The sequence below is a fragment of the Ochotona curzoniae genome, unplaced genomic scaffold, assembly GCF_017591425.1.
Source record: "Ochotona curzoniae isolate NIBS_2020 unplaced genomic scaffold, NIBS_Ocur_1.0 scaffold_3208, whole genome shotgun sequence".
NCBI classification, from domain to species: Eukaryota; Metazoa; Chordata; class Mammalia; order Lagomorpha; family Ochotonidae; genus Ochotona; species Ochotona curzoniae.
Window position 1 is genome coordinate 1,755,055 of NW_024467106.1, and position 16,753 is coordinate 1,771,807.

At 64.2% G+C, this 16,753-nt stretch overlaps 1 protein-coding gene across 4 annotated transcripts in view; it reads left to right on the top strand.

Annotated features, from left to right (window-relative positions):
- VAV2 (vav guanine nucleotide exchange factor 2) overlaps positions 1-16,753 on the top strand; it is a 90,958-nt gene that overhangs the window by 53,635 nt on the left and 20,570 nt on the right. For 3 of the 4 annotated variants that reach the window (XM_040963358.1, XM_040963359.1, XM_040963361.1), the window contains exons 4-6: positions 3,691-3,759; positions 14,048-14,150; positions 16,238-16,336. In XM_040963358.1, the coding sequence (XP_040819292.1) occupies positions 3,691-3,759; positions 14,048-14,150; positions 16,238-16,336 (271 nt within the window). Of the gene's footprint in view, positions 1-3,690; positions 3,760-14,047; positions 14,151-15,513; positions 15,529-16,237; positions 16,337-16,753 lie in introns of all 4 variants that reach the window. The other variant, XM_040963360.1, reaches the window with a different exon arrangement.

Genomic DNA, 16,753 nt, shown 5'->3' on the forward strand with positions numbered 1-16,753 from the left:
CCTGGAGGCTTCAGCCCAGTCTGGGGCTCTGAGCGGGGCAGCTGGAGTCCAGGACGTCGGCCTGCACCCAGGGCCACCGGCAGGCCTAGGCCTGGCAGCTTCCGGCAGGCCCGAGGCCCAGCTCTGTTCTAAGTGGCCCACCTGGTGTGCGATGGGAGCGCCTGTGAGGCAGGCTTGTGCCCACTGCCAGGCTGGGTAAGCCGGGGTGTGGATTCTGCAGGAGGCTTGCAGGTCGGGAGGCCATGTGGCCAGGTTCCCGTGACCCCAGCCTGCCACTCTTAGCTCTGCCGAGGTCCATGCCGCTTCCCCTGAGAAGTCCTCCCTGCCCTCCCCCCGCCCCACTAGGACTGGCTCCCACGCTCTGTCTCTGCCCCATGGCCGTGGGTCTTATTGGGCCTCGAGGCTGTTGTCCAGACCCTGGGGCTTGGTTAATCACCGGTTGGAACTTGTAGGTTCCTGTGGCCACGGGCTCCTTACTGCCAGCGTCCATGCTGGGGGGGGGGTGGGTCCTGCTGTCCCTCTCTCCCGGCTATGCCCCCAGTACCCCCTCCAGGCTGGGAGCTGCCCTGCCCCATGGGACAGCAGCCTGACCCTGGCCCCACAGCCTCTGGCTGCAGCCACTGCTCCTTGCTGCTGCGGGACAGCAGGAGTCCTGGGGTCGCTTTGTTGGGAATATGGGTGTTGGGCTCAACCTTGAGAGGCCCCGGGATCCTGGGTCTGGCTCTGTGGGGGCTGAGCCTGCCGAGCCGCTCATGGACCTGAAGTGTTGCATTGGAACCTTCTGGAATCCCAGCGCTGCTTGGGTCCCATGTTCCTCTGTTACACTGCAGGATGGATCAGGGTTGGTGACTGGTCAGGGCTGGCCCTCCTGAGCCCTTCCCAGCAGGATGGAGGCCCAGCACGGTGCCCCCAGCTGGGTCCGGGAGCTGTGAACTCAGCCAGCCTGAAGGGACACAGGCAGGACTTAATGCGACAGCTTTCCCACCTCATCTTGCTGCTTTAAGGCTTTTGTTGACTTGAAAGGCAGAAAGAGAGAGAGAGAGAGAGATCTCCCACTTGCTGACTTACTCCCTAACTCTCCAGATGGCCGCAGCGGCCAGGGCTGGGCCAGGCCAGAGCTAGGGGCCAGGAACTCCCTCTGGTCTGCTCTGTGGGTGCAGGGGCCCCGAGCTGTCTGCTGCCTTCCTGGGTACATTTGCGGGTGCTGGATGGCAAGTGGAGCAGCCGGAACCTGAGCTGGTGCTGGACGCCCCAAGGGTGGGGGTGTGGACTGACCACTGGGGCTGGATATGGGCTGACCCTCTGCCCTAGGCCTCGGGAGTAGGGCGCAGGGCCTGGCGGGACCCAGGGCTGGGCCTGCCTTGCTGAGTCAGTGCAGCCTGGCGGCTGTCACAGCACACGTCCTAGCTGGCTCTCCCGTAGGGTCCTAGGGACAGGCTGCTGCCCAGGGCACCGACTGAGGGGCGGTCACCGGCCTCTCCGAACCAGCAGGCGGCCCCTCCTGGGGCCTTGGATCCGCCTCTTGCCCTGGTTCAGTGTTCTGGTCTTTGGCTTTGCGGGAAGGCCCAGCCCCTGGGGTCCCCTCCACTCAATCCCCCAGCCCCAGCAGAGCCACCAGCTCAGCTGCCACGAGTACATGTGAGAAAAAGCAGTTCAGTTCAGTATCTTGACACGGGACTCCACAGAACCCCAGTGCTCGGCCTGGTGGCACAGAGGGTCAGGCTGCCTGGTGCACACAAGGTGAGCATACAGTCTCTGAGCCATTGTGTCGCATCCAAATCTGGGATGGGGTTTGAGGCTCCAGGGCGTGAGGGTGGGAGGCGAGGAGGAGGGCAGAAGGAGGTGGCATGGTGCGACCAGGTGTCCCCCCGTGGGGCAGCTCCTGGGCATTGTGGGGGCTTCTGGGAGTGTCTGGGAGCGCCTGGGGTCCCCCAGGGGGGTTGGTGCCCTGGGTAGCTGCCGGGGAGGAAGGTGAAGGAGCTCTTTGTGCAGTACGTGCTTCTGTTGGATCCGTGTAGCCAGCGACAGTTCTGAACCCACTTCCTGTCTGCCCCATACCCCTAGGCAATGTGGTGACCCCTTTGGCACTAAGTGGTCCTCACTGCGGGGGTCAGCTCGGTGCTTGGTGGGAAAGGACATGCTGCAGGCACGGGGGTCTCTAGGGAGGGTACTGGGTGCCAACCTCCCTAAGCAGGTGCCGTCCCCACCCAGGTGGCTTCTCAGACCAGGATGCTCTGGGCATGTGGGGGGTGGGGCCTGGGGTGCCACCTTGTGCTGGGTTCCCGTCAGTTCCCATCCCCAGGTGGACACACCGTGTGCCGAGGCCTGCAGCTGGTGAGCACGCGCGCGCGCGCACACACACACACACACAGCCTGGCACGGGAGGGGAGCCGACACCTCGTCCTCTTTCCACGCGTCGTCAGAGTTGCTGGGGACACCAGGCATACTGCGCACAAGAAGCTGCGAGAGCTTCATGGTAAAGATAAAGGCGGCCTCAGGTGTGCCCTCCGACTCCTGCCGTGCACGGGGGGCACTGTCAGTGCCCCCTCCCTTCCTGGCGCCGAGCCAGGCTCTGTCGGCCAGGTGCCCAGCACACCGTGCCTCCAGCCCCCAGCCTGCCCCGCCCGCCGATGCCTGCAAGCGTAGCGTAGGTGCTGGGTCAGTGGGAAGCTGCACAGAGGCAAGTGGACGGGTCCCCTGAGGAGAGGACCGAGGCAGGGAGGCCCGTGTGGGTGCAGGCGTCGGGCGGGGGTGGAGGGGTCCCCCTCTGGGAGGTGCTCTCTAGGCACGGAGGGCGTTTGTACCCTTGTGCTGTGTGCAGGGGTGGGGCTGAGGTGTACTTGGTGGAAGCCGCCAGGGGCCACAGGAAGCCGATCCCGGCAGGTCTGCACCGTATCTTGGTCACCGGCCCCGCCCAGTATAGGCTGGGCTGGGGCCAGGGTCACTGTGGCCCGGGATGGCCAGGCGGCTACAGCGCTGGCCCCAGCTGGGAGATGCCGGGTGGCCAGGCCGGAGCCTGTGGCCGTAGGAAGCCCAGGTCAGATGGAGAGGTGAGGAAGTGGGGAGAGGGCGACCCCCATGCCAGTGTTAGAGGTCGGAGGTGAGAGGGAGCAGGGGTGAGCCCAGGGGTGTAGGGGACTGGGAGGGCCCGGCTGGTCTGGCAGGAGTGGAGGGCCCGGCTGGTCTGGCAGGCTGAGTGCGCTCTTTGACCCCAGCAGTCCCGACTGGGAGGGTGGACGTGGACTGTAAAGCCCCTGCAGGGTCCCAGGCTGGGAGAGGACGAGGCAGCAGGATTGGGGATCCCCAAGGGTGTCGGCGACTGAGTGGGAACTCTGCTGATCCTGGAATGTGACCTGGCTGGGAGGGAACCTGCCAAGGAGGGGGCCTCTGGCGAGTGTGCGGGGGTGCTGCCCTCCCCCAGCCTGTGCTGCACTTGCTCACAGACCCCTGCCCTGCACCCCCAGCACCCCACATTCCATGTGGTGGCAGCACCCTGCGGGCCGGGACCTGGGATGTGCTGACTGGTCCTGCGCCCCTGGGGCTGAGCCGGCCAAGGGTCCTCTCCCCGCCCCGCCTGGCCGGTTCCCTGGGGTGCTGAGCATGGAGGAGACCCCTGCCCTCTGCGGGCCGGGCAGGGCTCCAGGCCGGGCCCTGTGCCTCCTGAGCTCACTGTCCCCTTCTGTCCCACAGGCCATTTCCCTCGGAGGAGACGGCAGAAAACGACGATGACGTCTACCGTAGCCTGGAGGAGCTGGCCGAGTAAGGAGCGGGTGGGGGTGGGGGTGCACCCGTGTGTTGGGGGGCATCCCTGCCAGGGTCTCAGGAGGGCCCAGGAGGCCGTGATCCGAAGGCGTGGGAGAAGAGCAGCTCTTGGCGTACACACACACAGAGGCACACACAAATACACACCAGGACACGGCCAGGCTGCCTGTGGACCAGGGTATGGTCTGGGGCGGGGCTAGCTGGGAGCTCCTCCCACAGCCCCTGGACCCTCCGCCCTCGGGGCTGTGCTAGGAGGACTGGGCGGCTGCTCCCAGGCCTCCAGCGGCGGCTGGGGTTGCACGGTGTAGATAGAATCAGCCCTAAACACTGAGCGGAGGCAGATCGCTCTCCCCGTGGCCCCCATCTTGGCTCCGCCCACACCCAGCCCTGGCCTGGCCACTTTGCACTGTCCCCCCCAGGCCAGGCTGGGCTGCTGTGTCTCCTGGCCCCAGGGGCGTGGCTGCCACCCTCCTTCCCCGGGCTTCCTGGCCGCCCTCCCACCCCGGTTTCCGGCTCTGAGATTGCAAGCTTCTCTTTGTTCCTGGATAAACTGCGTGTTCCTCCTGGGAAGGCAATTACCGGTCTGCGTTCTGTTCATCTCCAGTCCCAGGAGGAGCTGAGCCGGCACTTACTGCGTGCCTGCTGTGTCTGGTCACGGCCAGGGCCCTTTGCTGCCTGGCTCCCCGAGCCATGAGGGCACCCTGTGGGGTGCTGACCCCCCAGCACGCGTGTCTTTGCAGGATCCTGTGTGTATAAACACGGGAGTTACCTGTGATTCGGCCCTCTCTTGCTCACTCACTCAGGGAGGGGCAGAGTAGCAGCCACGAGGTGGGCTTCTCGAAGCTGGGCTGGTCACAGGGCCTGGCAGCAGCTGATATGGAGCCCTGGGCCCAGAGCTGCCCCGCTGAATCGCACTGCCCGCCCCCAGCAGGCCTCGGATCGGAGAGGGACTTGGCCGGTGTCCTGCAAGTGGACCCGCACATGGCATCCTGCGGGGTATCCCGAATGAGCCAGGGATACAGACCCTCAGTACGGATAAGGGAGCCCCCTCCCCAGGCCCCAGGGCTGAGGGTCCAGCCCCCTCCCCAGGCCCCAGCTGAGGGTCCAGCCCCCTCCCCAGGCCCCAGGGCTGAGGGTCCAGCCCCTTCCCCGGGCCCCGGGAGGGTTAGGCCAGGCCTGGGTGCAACGACATTTAGTATTATTTCCTAATATTTATTTATTTTTATTGGGAAGTCAGATTTATAGAGAGAAGGAGAAACAGAAAGATCTTCTGTCCGTGGAACCATTCCCCAAGCAGCTGCAATGGTCAGAGCTGAGCCGATCTGAAGCCAGGAGCCTGGAGCTTCTTCTGGGTCTCCCATGTGGGTGCAGGGTCCCAAGGCTTTGGGCTGTCCTCGACTGCTTTCCCAGGCCACAGGCAGGGAGCTGGATAGGAAATGGAGCAGCTGGGACAGAACCGGGTCCTATGTGGGATCCTGGCAGGTACAAGGCGAGGACTTAGCCACTGAGCCACCGTGTTGGGTCTGACATTTAGTCTTAAGGAGTCCTAAGTCCCTGCGGGCCAGGACTCCAGGGTACCACCCCCCCTTGGCTTTCCATTCCAGCTGCAACCTGTCTCTTGAACTGATGGTACAATGGGATTCCTTGGGCAGGACAGCATGGCCCCCCAGCACCCTACTCCAGGGGAGGAGTGGGTCTCTGCTTAGCCCTGTCTTGGCCGTGTGTGACATCATGAGGGAGACTTTGGTCTATGTGGTCCCAAGGTCGGGTTCCTGCCGTTGGCTTTGGTCTACACGGTCCCAAGGTCGGGTTCCTGCCATTGGCTTTGGTCTACACTGTCCCAGGGCGGGCTGCTGCCATTGGCTTTGGTCTACACTGTCCCAAGGTCGGGTTCCTGCCGTTGGCTTTGGTCTACACTGTCCCAAGGTCGGGTTCCTGCCGTTGGCTTTGGTCTACACTGTCCCAAGGTCGGGTTCCTGCCATTGGCTTTGGTCTACACTGTCCCAGGGCGGGTTCCTGCCATTGGCTTTGGTCTACACTGTCCCAAGGTCGGGTTCCTGCCGTTGGCTTTGGTCTACACTGTCCCAGGGTCGGGTTCCTGCCATTGGCTTTAGTCTACACTGTCCCAGGGCGGGTTCCTGCCATTGGCTTTGGTCTACACTGTCCCAAGGTCGGGTTCCTGCCATTGGCTTTGGTCTACACTGTCCCAGGGTCGGGTTCCTGCCATTGGCTTTGGTCTATGCGGTCCCAGTGCCAATTCTGCATCACAGGACAGGGAGGTTAGAATCTTCAGCTTGTGGCTTGGGCTCAGTGCATTTTTTGGTGGCGTTTTCTCCCCTTCTGTGGCAAGCCCTGTTTGCAGGCATGTCACCCTGCACACTGGTGTCAGTATCGAGTGTTGGACAGCCAGGAGTGTTGAGCCTTCCACCTGGACTTAGCTGGGAAGGCAGAGGAGCTGTGTTGTCCCCAGGCAGGACAGACCTCATCTCTCGTTTGGGCTCACAGCCCCATGTCAGCAGTCACGGTCACCTTGCTTGTTCCACCTGGCCACACGGCCCTGCAGCTGGTGGGACGGAAGCCCTCACTAGGGTGAAGGGTGCTGGAGGACAATGGGCCCATCGGGGACCTGTGGAAGCTTGGTGCATCTCACAGCTGAGGTTGCACCTGTCGGGTCCCCGGGCGTCTGTCCTGCTTTGGCCTCAAGCTGCCCAGTGCCGTGCGGGGGCCCCGGCAGACCTGGCTGAGGTCCCGTTTCGTTTGTGTGGCCCTGGGCGCCGTGTCCTGCTGTCTTTCCTTCACCTCCTCCTGCGGGCCCCGCTGCCCGGTGTCTCCGGGAGTGGGGTGTGCTGCTGGGGCCTGGCAGGCACCCCAGGAGCCGGTTCCTGCCTCGCTTTCCCTCCCGGTGGCTGTGACGAGACTATCCAGTAGTGGCCAGTCACTGGCCCTGGGGGGACGGTGGTAAATGTTTAAGAGAGAGAGCCAGCGTGATGGCTTCAGAGTGTGTGATGACCCGGTCTGTGCACAGTCTTGCGGAGTTCGTAGGGCCATCCACACGACGGTTTCTGCGTGGGGCAGCTTCGTGTCGCTTCGGGACCCCTCCCGACCCCTGCGTGGGAGTGGTGAGTGCTGGACCTGATCCGTTTGCTCAGGAGCCCTAAGCTCACACTTGGACACGCCGAGTGAGGTGCAATCGTTAATGAAATCGTTGGCTGAAAACCTAGCCCACCTCTTGGAAATACTGTCAGGCCGGAGCGGCTTCTCCGCCAGCCTGTCGGCTGTGTGGTCACGCCCGTGCTGCTGTGGTAATTCCCTAAGGTGCTGCAACTTCAAAAGGAGCTTCCCGTGTGGAGGGGCTTGTGTGTCTCCGTTCCCCCCCACCCCCAGGGAGGGGGACTGCAAGTGGGCAGTGTCCTGGGAGGCCACGGGCCTCACTTTTCCCCGTGACCCTGGGATGGGGCTGTGATCTGCGGCACCTGTTGTCAGCCAGATGTGGGGTGAAGATGTGGGCCGACAGGGGCTCACCCTGACCCCACCCCATCCCGCTGCACCTGCTCCTCCCGCCCTGGCACCCCTCAGCTCGTTAAGTCAGGTTCGTGGTCAGAGGAGATGCCCGTATGTGGGGCTGTAGGAGTGGAGCCAGGTGAGGCTGTGCCCAGCTGAGTCCTGCATCCCTCTGTTGGGGACCCCATACTTGTCACCCTGGAGTCCCCTCGGTACTGTTGCATGCGGCACACAGTGGCCCATACGAAGGACGTGTGGAGATGAGCTGGCGACAGTCCTGTTTTGATCACCCCACTCTTGTTGACCCTGCAGAGCCCAGCCCGAGTCTCCTGCAGGGAGCTGTCCAGGCTGCCGAAGCACGCCTGGCGGTGCGCACCATGCTGATGGTCCCTGCATGGCCAGCAGCATCCTGCCTGCTTCCCGCGCCTGGAGGCCCTGCCCATGCTGAGCAGAGCACAGAAGGGCGGTCACAGTGCAGGAGGCCCCCACTCCGTGGCTGCCGTGCCTGTGGTTGGTAGGCCCGGGCCTCCCTCTGCCCTTCTCACCTCAGGGGGCGCCTAGGGACCCTGTTTTGCCCTTGTTCAGAGAGGGGAAGTGGCTGGGGAGGTCACAGGCTGAAGGAGGAATTGAAACCCTGGCCATCTGCTGCGGGGCCCTGCGATGGGACCCCACGGTGTCCCTGAGGGTTTCAAACGGTGGGAGGGTCTTCCGCCCCTTTTCCCGGAGCAGGGCTGAGCTTGGGGGGGGTGAGCTGTGTGGCAGAGTGGGGCTCCCTCTGGGGTCTGAGAGTGACTTTGGGGCCCAAGGGACTCCCCTGCCCTTTCTGGGCCCGGTTGAGGGGGCGGCTACCTCCTCGTGGGGAGACCCCTCCCCAGCTGCAGAGTTGAGACCCAGCCCGGGCCCCAGGAGGTGAGCCGCAGTGTGCCAGCACTGGGGACCTGGGACTGCTCCCCACGTGTTTTGTTTCCTGGCAGCAGATCCCTGGGGCCGTGGTTACCCCTGGACTACCAACAGGAGCTGTGCCTCCTCGGGTTCACCGAGGCAGGACACGGGGCCCCCTTGCGCAGAGTGGGTGGAGTTATGGCCCCTGAGCAAATAAATGCCTTTCTGGAAAACTCGTTGGCTGGTGGGTGAGGTTTGAGGGCCGGGTTGCAGGCTCTCGGGTGGGTCAGGGGTCTCGAGCTCCTGAGGCCACAGCTGGCTCCTGTGTGACGTCTGGGCTGTTGTGAGCACGCAGTGTTGGATTTAGCCTCTGTGCAGCTGAGTGCCGGCGGGGAGATAGCTGGGGGTGTGGGGGTGAGGGGGCTAGGGGGCATCCTCACCTGGTGTGCCCCAGCACAGCTGCTGTGTGGCTGTCCTCCTGAGAAGGGCCCACGTCCCGGCCTCTGATCACATAAGCCCCATGGTGTGTGGGACCGCAGGGACCAGCCCGTGTGTCATAGCAAAGCAGGGCCCACTCTGCCTCTGTCCTGCCTGCCCAGCCTTGGAGTCGCACACAGCTGCTGCGTCTGCACCATGCATCTTGTCCCTGTGCAGGCCCTGGAGTCAGCTCGCGTCTGGCTGCGTGTCCTGCGGCTCTCAAGAACCTCGGCTGGAAAGAAGAGGGGCACAGCTGCTCGCACGAACCTCGTGTCTGCTGCGCCGGGGCTGCGCCGGTGCTGCCCGCTCCTGGGAGAGCCATGCACCCTGGGAGACCAGCCTGGGCCCCTCCTGGAGGCAGGGCCCCTGGGCCCACCACCCCAACACTGCTGTACCTGGCAGCTCTCAGATCCTCCCACAGGGACACGGTCACTGCGGAGTGGCCATGCCAGCCGTGGGCACCAGAAGGAGCTGCTGGGGCTCAGAACCTGTCTTTCCAGTGGTTCTTCTAGAACTTAGTCCTGGCCCAGCTGGCACACCTGGTCAGGGGGGCAGAGTCTGCTGCTTTGTCACCTCCGTGTCCCACGGGACCCATGAGGTTCTGGCGCCATTGATCACAGGACCTGTATTGGCGACCCCGAGCGGGTCCGACAGGCCGTTTTACCTTATGGACATTTGTGGTTCTGACGAGACGTCTCTGCTGTGACATTGGCAGTTTTGTTTTTATTTCAGAAACTGCCTCTAGGCAGTGTGGGTGTTGTTGGCGATCTGTGGTAACGAGAGTGACTCCGTGCCTGCTGGCCTCGGTTCTGTGACGGCTGGAGGGACCTGGTTCGTGGGACGTGCTGCCGTCGGTGGGCTCTCCGCTGGGCCCCAGCCTTGGCTAGTGGCTATGTGCAGCTGAGGGAGGGCAGTGCAGCTGAAGGGGAGCTGTGTGGGGGGCTGACCTAGGTCCTGGGGACTGGGAGGGAGGGGCCGTGGTGGAGGAAGTGCCCCCCACCAGCCAAAGCTCCCTGTGGTCCGAGAGGGCAAGCCCCAAAATGGAGCCGACGCAGTGTTGGATTGGGGCCCAATGGAGCCGACGCAGTGGGGTGGCCTCCAGGCTCCCCCGTGTCTCTGCCCCGTGTTAGGGTGGCCTCCAGGCTCCCCCGTGTCTCTGCCCCGTGTTGGGGTGGCCTCCAGGTGTCTCCGTGTCTCTGCCCCGTGTTGGGGTGGCGTCCAGGCTCCCCCATGTCTCTGCCCCGTGTGTGGGGTGGCGTCCAGGCTCCCCCGTGTCAGATGACTTCTGATTGCATGAATGGCTTCTTGCTCCTTCCTGCAGGTGCAGGGCTGAGGGAAGGGGCCGTGTCAGCTCACCACTACCCCAGGCTTCAGGGACGCTCCGGGCTGGGGCACTCACACGCACTGGGCCTCAATTCCTGCTGGTGTGAAAGCGTGTCCCGGGGTCAGATGTCCTGTGAAGTTAAGGAGAGCTAGCATCGGACTGTCACCTGCAGCTGGCCGTGGCAGGGAGTTGTGCAGAAACCCACGGAAGTGTATTTGGAAGCGTTGGGGAGGGGTGGGAAGCTGAGAGAACTGGGGTTCCTCCCGCAAGGGGCACACTTCTCTAGCGGGGGCTCCAGGGTTGCACAGAGACGGGGAAAGTGGACTGTGGAAGCAGAGGCGTCCTGCATGCTGCCCATGAGCTGCTCCGAGCCTTGGAGCCAGCAGCTGGCCTGGGGCCTTGCAGAGACAAAGCCAGTGGGATGTGGAGGGGGGCGTCGCTGGGGAAGTGGCTGATGGTGTCCCCAAAGCTGAGAAGCCCGACCTGCTGCCTGGACACTGGATCGTCACGTCGGCCACTGGTGTGATTCAGACCGAAGCTGGAGGCTTTCCAGCCAGCGGGCGGACGGTGGGAACACGCTAGTGTGGCTCTCGGGAAGTAGTTGGGGTTCAGAAGGGGAGGGGAAGGGTGGCCCTCGTCCCTCTGTGCTCCCAGGGCCTGCAGTGGCCTGGAGGGTGGCCGCTCCGGGCAGCAGCCCTCCTGGGGCTCCGTCCTGACACACCTAGCCCTGATGGCATCAATGTGGCTGTCACCACATCTTTTATCTGTAAAGGGCTTCGAGGAAGACGCGTGAAGTGTGAACGGACTGACAGAGGCTCAGATGGAGAGAGAGAAGGGCGACACGGAGACTCAGGAGGCAGAGCGTGGAGGAGTGAGCGGCCCCGGGCTGCCTGATGGACGCGTGCAGGTGGCCGCGCAGTCGGCGACCCTGAGCCCGGCTCAGTGGGCCCACACGCTGCGAGAGAGGACGTGTTGGGGGACAGCGTGGGCTGTCCGGAGCAGCTGACGTTGGGATTCCACAGGGACAGTGAAGGAGGCAAAATGAAATGTGAAAATACAGAAAAGCTCGTGACCTCCTCTGGCGGGGTTACAGGGCGAGGGAGACGGGGATAACCGAGTCTATGGGAGCATGCTGTGTTCGTGGAGAGCCATTCTCCCTGGGTTAATACTGGGCTCACTTTGCTTCCTTGCAAGGGCCCAGCAGACAGGTGGCCTCTGGATCCCTAAGGAAGTGCCAGGCCTTGTGGTCTTACGCGGGGACACAGCTGGCGATGTGCCCAGCCCGATTTCATGACATCCTGTGTGGTCAGTACCAGGTTGGGCCACCTGGGGCCCGGCGCAGAGCCACACGTGTGAGCAGCTGACCGAACCATCTGGGTAAACGGTCCCGTGTATCATGCCACATACGTGTATGGATCTGAGGTGGACCAGAAGAGCCTTGGGAGTTTGGCAGACAGCATACGGCCAGCTGCAAGGTAGACAGGTGGGAGCACTGGCCGAGGCGGCTTTGTCGGATGACAGCTGTGTGCTTGTCCAGGTGTGTTTGAGCACACCTGTGCAAGGGTGCCCATGTCTCTGCATGTGTGGGCATGCGTGCAGGAATCAGCCTCCGTCAGGAGCCATCAAGAGCCCCTGGAATTCGACAACACAGCGCCAGACACGTGGTTTGCAGGAAGGCAGGGAGGGAAGTCCTGCCCGGGTCAGGCAGGCCGTGGAACAGGAAGTTCCCAGGGAACCTCCCGCCTTCGGGGAGATGCATGCATGTTCTTCATGCAAAAGTCGTGGCCGAGGGATGCGCCCGGGCCCAGGCTGTCCTGGATGGGAACAGCCAGCGGGGCAGTGAGGGGCTAGGACAGGAGATGGGGAGGAGACCCCCTCTGTGCAGGGTGTGAGTGGCCCAGGCGTGCCCTGGTCCGCACGGGACGACCAGGGAGGGAGTGCGTGATCTTTATCCGGCTTCAGAGGCACCTGCGTGTGCCATGTCTCTCCAAGCTTCTTGTGTGCCTGGGTCAGGGAGTCGGGGAGTAGGCTCCCCGCTTAGTGGGACTGGAATGGAGCCCCCGTTTTGGGTTCCTGGAGTGTCTCTCAGGCCTCATCCACTCAGAACCCTGGCCCCAAGACCAAGCTTGCCCCTGACGTTCTCTGAGCACCCCTCCGCATTGTAGACCCCTCAGGAGGCCGAAGCTCGGGCCGGCGCCCAGGTGTGAGGCTGTGAGCTGGGCTGTGGGCACGCTGGGGTCACGTGGTGGCCTTGCTAGGAGGGAGGGTGCCTGCGTCCCATGTGGAAAAGTGACTGGGCGTCCCTCGGGGTGCCCCAGCTAGAGCAGGAGGAAGATGGGGGGAGTGCCCATGCCCCGGCTGCCCCATGAGGCCCCGTGTTTGCCCGCTCCGTCAGCTCTGGCGTCTTCAGCAGCCCGAGCCCACCCCTTCCCCTGTGCCCTGGAGCTGCTGGAGCGCAGCGTGTCCGTGTGTGGACACCGTGCCCGGCTCACACCTCAGTTCCACACCGTTGGCCCTTTGCGCATTGCCTGGAGTGGCAGCCTTGCTCCTTTGCACGCCATCCCAGGCTGGCCACTCCTGCTGACCAGCAGCCCGCGGGCCAGGCAGCATGGGAGGCGATTTGTGTAATCGAAGGTGACAGTCCTCAAAATGACCTCCGATCTGCCCCAGGGACAGCCCTTCAAGATGGTTTAGTCCGAAAACTCCCATGCGCCCAACCCCTCACCTCCTGCTGTGCCTGGGCAAAGCCCCTGCCTCAGGGTCAGCTTCCCGGACGATGACTGCCCGGCAGACACAGGGAGGGGCTCGGAGGAAGGGACGCGGGCTGGGTCCCGCGCCTGCTGGCTGGCACCTCACTGCTGCGTTTGCCCTCAGCCGCGAGGGCTTTGCAAGGGCCTGGTGCAGACCCTGGTGCCCCGGGGTAGCCGCCACGTGTCATCATCACAGGCTTGTCTTGGTTTGTCACTGTGTCACCTTTTGTCCTCTGGCCGGCTCTTAGGTCCCCCATGCCAGGATGGGGTGTGAACCCTGGCAGTAGTTGCCCGTTTGGGGTCTCTGTGCCTCTGCCCATATGAGGTGAGCTCTGTCTGTGGCAGGGCAGGTTCCAGGGGCTGTGAGGGGGACCCAGGCCCTTCCAACACCTCTCCGTGCTCCCTCCCGCCTGACCTCTGCTCTCCACTGGCATGGCCTTCAGAAAGTGACCTGGCCAAGCTCCACCGCTTACCAGCCTGTGAGCTGCCTCCCGCACAGGGTGGGCCTCTGGATGCAGCCTGCCTGATTGAACCCCGGGGTGCAGGGACCCTAGGTGAGCATGGCCTGGGTGGACGGGCTCCTTGGTGGGCTCTGAGAGATGCTGCTGAGCCACCTGTGTGTGCCAGGAGAGGGTCGGGAGGTTGAGGACCCGCGACTCCCTGGTAGGCGCTGAGAGCACAGCCGGAGGGCAGCAAGATGAGAACCAAGTGTGGGTGTCCGGGGATCCCAGAGGCCTCCTGGAGGAGGTGTGTGTGACCCGAGCCTGTGGGTGGAGCCCGCTGCCATCCTCAGCCGAGGCCAAGTGCGGGTGCCTGGGGATCCCAGAGGCCTCCTGGAGGAGGTGTGTGTAACCCGAGCCCGTGGGTGAAGCCTGCTGCCATCCTGAGCCGAGGCCAAGCTTGCTTGCCTTCAGGCTTGCTGCATGGGGTCTTGGAGGTGCTGGTATGGAGACACGCGGCACCAACTTGGTGGCCCTCCTCGTGGCTTCCCTGCCACCTAACCCTTCAAGGGGAGGAGGATGAGGATGGTGAAAGCCCTGGGCTGGACAGGCAGGGCTGGGGACAGGGCTGTGTGGTCTGGAGGCTGAGGCCGCTGCCCTGGAGTATGCTTCCAGTGTTCCTAATGAGCCCTGGTCTGGGCGGTCTACACTGCCTGATTCCTGTACAGCCCCAGGAGGCAGGTGCCTTGCCCTGTGACGTGGAGGCTGGGGGACCCTGGTATGACCCCAGCCACCTCTTGCCTCCCGAGAGTCCCTCGGGCCACATCCCCGCGTGCACCTGCTGGGTGGCAGCTGTGTCAGGAGCTAACCGAGCCAGCCTCCCGCTCACCCGCCCCCTGTCTCCCGTGCAGTGAACATGACCTGGGGGAGGACATTTATGACTGTGTCCCCTGCGAGGAGGAAGGGGATGACATCTATGAGGACATCATCAAGGTGGAGGTGCAGCAGCCCATGGTGAGTGGGGACCCCGGACAGCCAGGCCGCTGGGTGGTACCTGGGTGCTGTCACCCTGTGGGAGCTGCCTCGTGCCCGTGTGCCCGAGTGAGGAGGCCCCGCGTGCAGCCAGCCTTTCCGAGCCCTCATGCCCGTGTGCCCGGGCGAGGAGGCCTCGTATGCAGCTGGCCTTTCTGAGCCCTCGTGCCCGTGTGCCCGTGTGCCTATGTGCCCATGTGCCTGGGCGAGGAGGCCTCGTGTGCAGCCGGCCTTTCCGAGCCCTCGTGCCCATGTGCCTGTGTGCTCATGTGCCTGAGCGAGGAGGCCCTGCGTGCAGCTGGCCTTTCCGAGCCCTCGTGCCCGTGTGCCTGTGTGCCCATGTGCCTGGGCGAGGAGGCCCCACATGTTTCCGAGCAGCCCTAACTTCTCATCTCTCTCAGAAACCAGCTAGTGTCACTGTGGGTTTCTTGTGGGCAGCTGCCCTGTGGGTTGCGGCTGCCCAACCGGAGCAGCAGGGCAGCGAGGCAGGGTGGGCAGGCTCCGGCCCTGTTACCACGCTCCTCTTGCCAACAGTGGAGTTCTTGGTGCTGTTTGCTGCCTTGAACGCAGAGCAAGTTTCCCATAGAGTCCCAGTGTTTCCCAGCACCGTGGGGTGACTAGCTGGCCGTGGGAAAGCAGAAAGAGGAGCAAGGCAGCAGGAGAGGCCCCTCCTGTGCCCTCCGGGCTCTCGCGGCGGGCCCCTGGCCCCCCGCTCTGCACCCTGGGCCTCCCAGCCGCGGACACGGCCCTTGGGGGTTCACGTCTCATTTTTTCTGTGAAGTCCCCAAAGAGGGTTCCTCCCCCAGGGCTGTCACTCCCCTACATGCAGGGGAGCTGGGGTCCCCTCGGCCCCCCAGAGCTGGCCCAGGACTCCTTAAGAATCTAGTGACCCTTTGGGCTTGGCCAGCAGTGCCATTCCGCAGGCCTCCCTTTGATGGCTGGACCTCCTGCTGTGCCCAGCGGGAGAAAGCCATGGACATCCATGACCTTGAGGACAGTCAGAAGCCTGAGCTGATGGTTCCTGGAGCCTGTGCCATCCCCGGTCCCGAGGCTGCCATGGAGGGACCTGGTGCTGTTTGCAGGCCCATCTGGCTGCGGGACACGCGGCCTGGGCCTGGGTTGAGGACATTGTGTCCCTGTGGGGTCACCTGCTTCCTGCCGGGGGAGTCTGGGATAAAGGGCTTGTGCCTCCCTTCCTGTTGTCCCTGGGATGGCAGTTGTCACCGTGAGAGCTGCCGTGGGGAGCCTGGATGGCCAGGGGCTTTGGCTAACTGGGCTGTGGGCCCCTGACTCCCCAAGCCCATGGCTAACGGGTCCTCTCTCATTCCTCCCTGCATGCTTGCAGATTCGCTACATGCAGGTAAGCGCAGGTGCGGGCCAGCAGGGCAGGCCTGGCTGCACCTTCTCCTAAGTCTCCCTCAGGCACACAGGGAGCCCCCGTGAAGCCCTGGGGATGAGGCACCCTGTCCTGGGCAGGACGTGGGCCTTGCTTGCCTCTGCATGGCCACACTGCACTGAGGAGCTGCAGCCTGCAGGACTTGAGGGGACCCTGGGGTGTTCGCGAAGGGTGGCGATGGTGTCAGGGCCTCCCCGAGTCAGTTCAGGGCAGACCTGGCCGAGCTGGCCTGGAAGAACCCAGCAGAGTGGGCCAGGTCTGGCGCCCTGTACAGGGACCCATCCTGTGTGGCCAGCCAGTCGGGATCCCTGTGGTGTTCACAGGCTCCAGTTCAGGGACCCTGTGGGGTGCTTGGCTCCAGGACGTGGTGCCTTGGGCCTGCATGGACACGGCCCGTGCACCTGCCAGGTGGAGGCCTGTGCTGCTGGCTGGGGGCGGATTGAGGTCTGGTTCCCGGGGAATAGGGGCTGTCCTGCTGGTGGCTTCCTGGAAGAGGGGGTGCTATCCCCTCCTCGGGCCTCATCTCCCCACCTGCAGAATGGGCACTCCTCCGTCTCCTGCCTGGCCCACGTTACCCGTGACCACCTCATGGCCAGAGCCGGGGCGTGGGGCAGCCGGGGCCTCCCGTGGCTGGGCGGGCCACCCTGGCTCACGCCTCCCGTGACTCCTACAGAAAATGGGCATGAGCGAGGACGACAAACGCAACTGCTGCCTGCTGGAGATCCAGGAAACGGAGGCCAAGTACTACCGCACGCTGGAGGACATCGAGAAGGTGGGCGTGGCGCCGCGCCGCTGTGCAAGCTGGGGAAGGTCCTCCAGGCGGGGGCGGGTGGGCAGGTCCTCGGAGCCGGGGTCACAGGGGGGTCCCTCAGAGTCGGGGTCACAGGGAGGTCCTCGGAGCCGGAGCCACAGGGAGGTCCCTCAGAGTCGGGGTCACAGGGAGGTCCCTCAGAGCCGGGGTCACAGGGCGGGTCCCCAGAGCCGGGGGTCACAGGGAGGTCCTCAGAGCCGGGGTCACAGGGAGGTCCCTCAGAGCCGGGGCCACAGGGAGGTCCCTCAGAGCCGGGGTCACAGGGGGGTCCCTCAGAGCCGGGGCCACAGGGAGGTCCTCAGAGCCGGGGTCACAGGGAGGTCCCTCAGAGCCGGGGTCACAGGGGGGTCCCTCAGAGCCGGGGTCACAGGGGGGTCC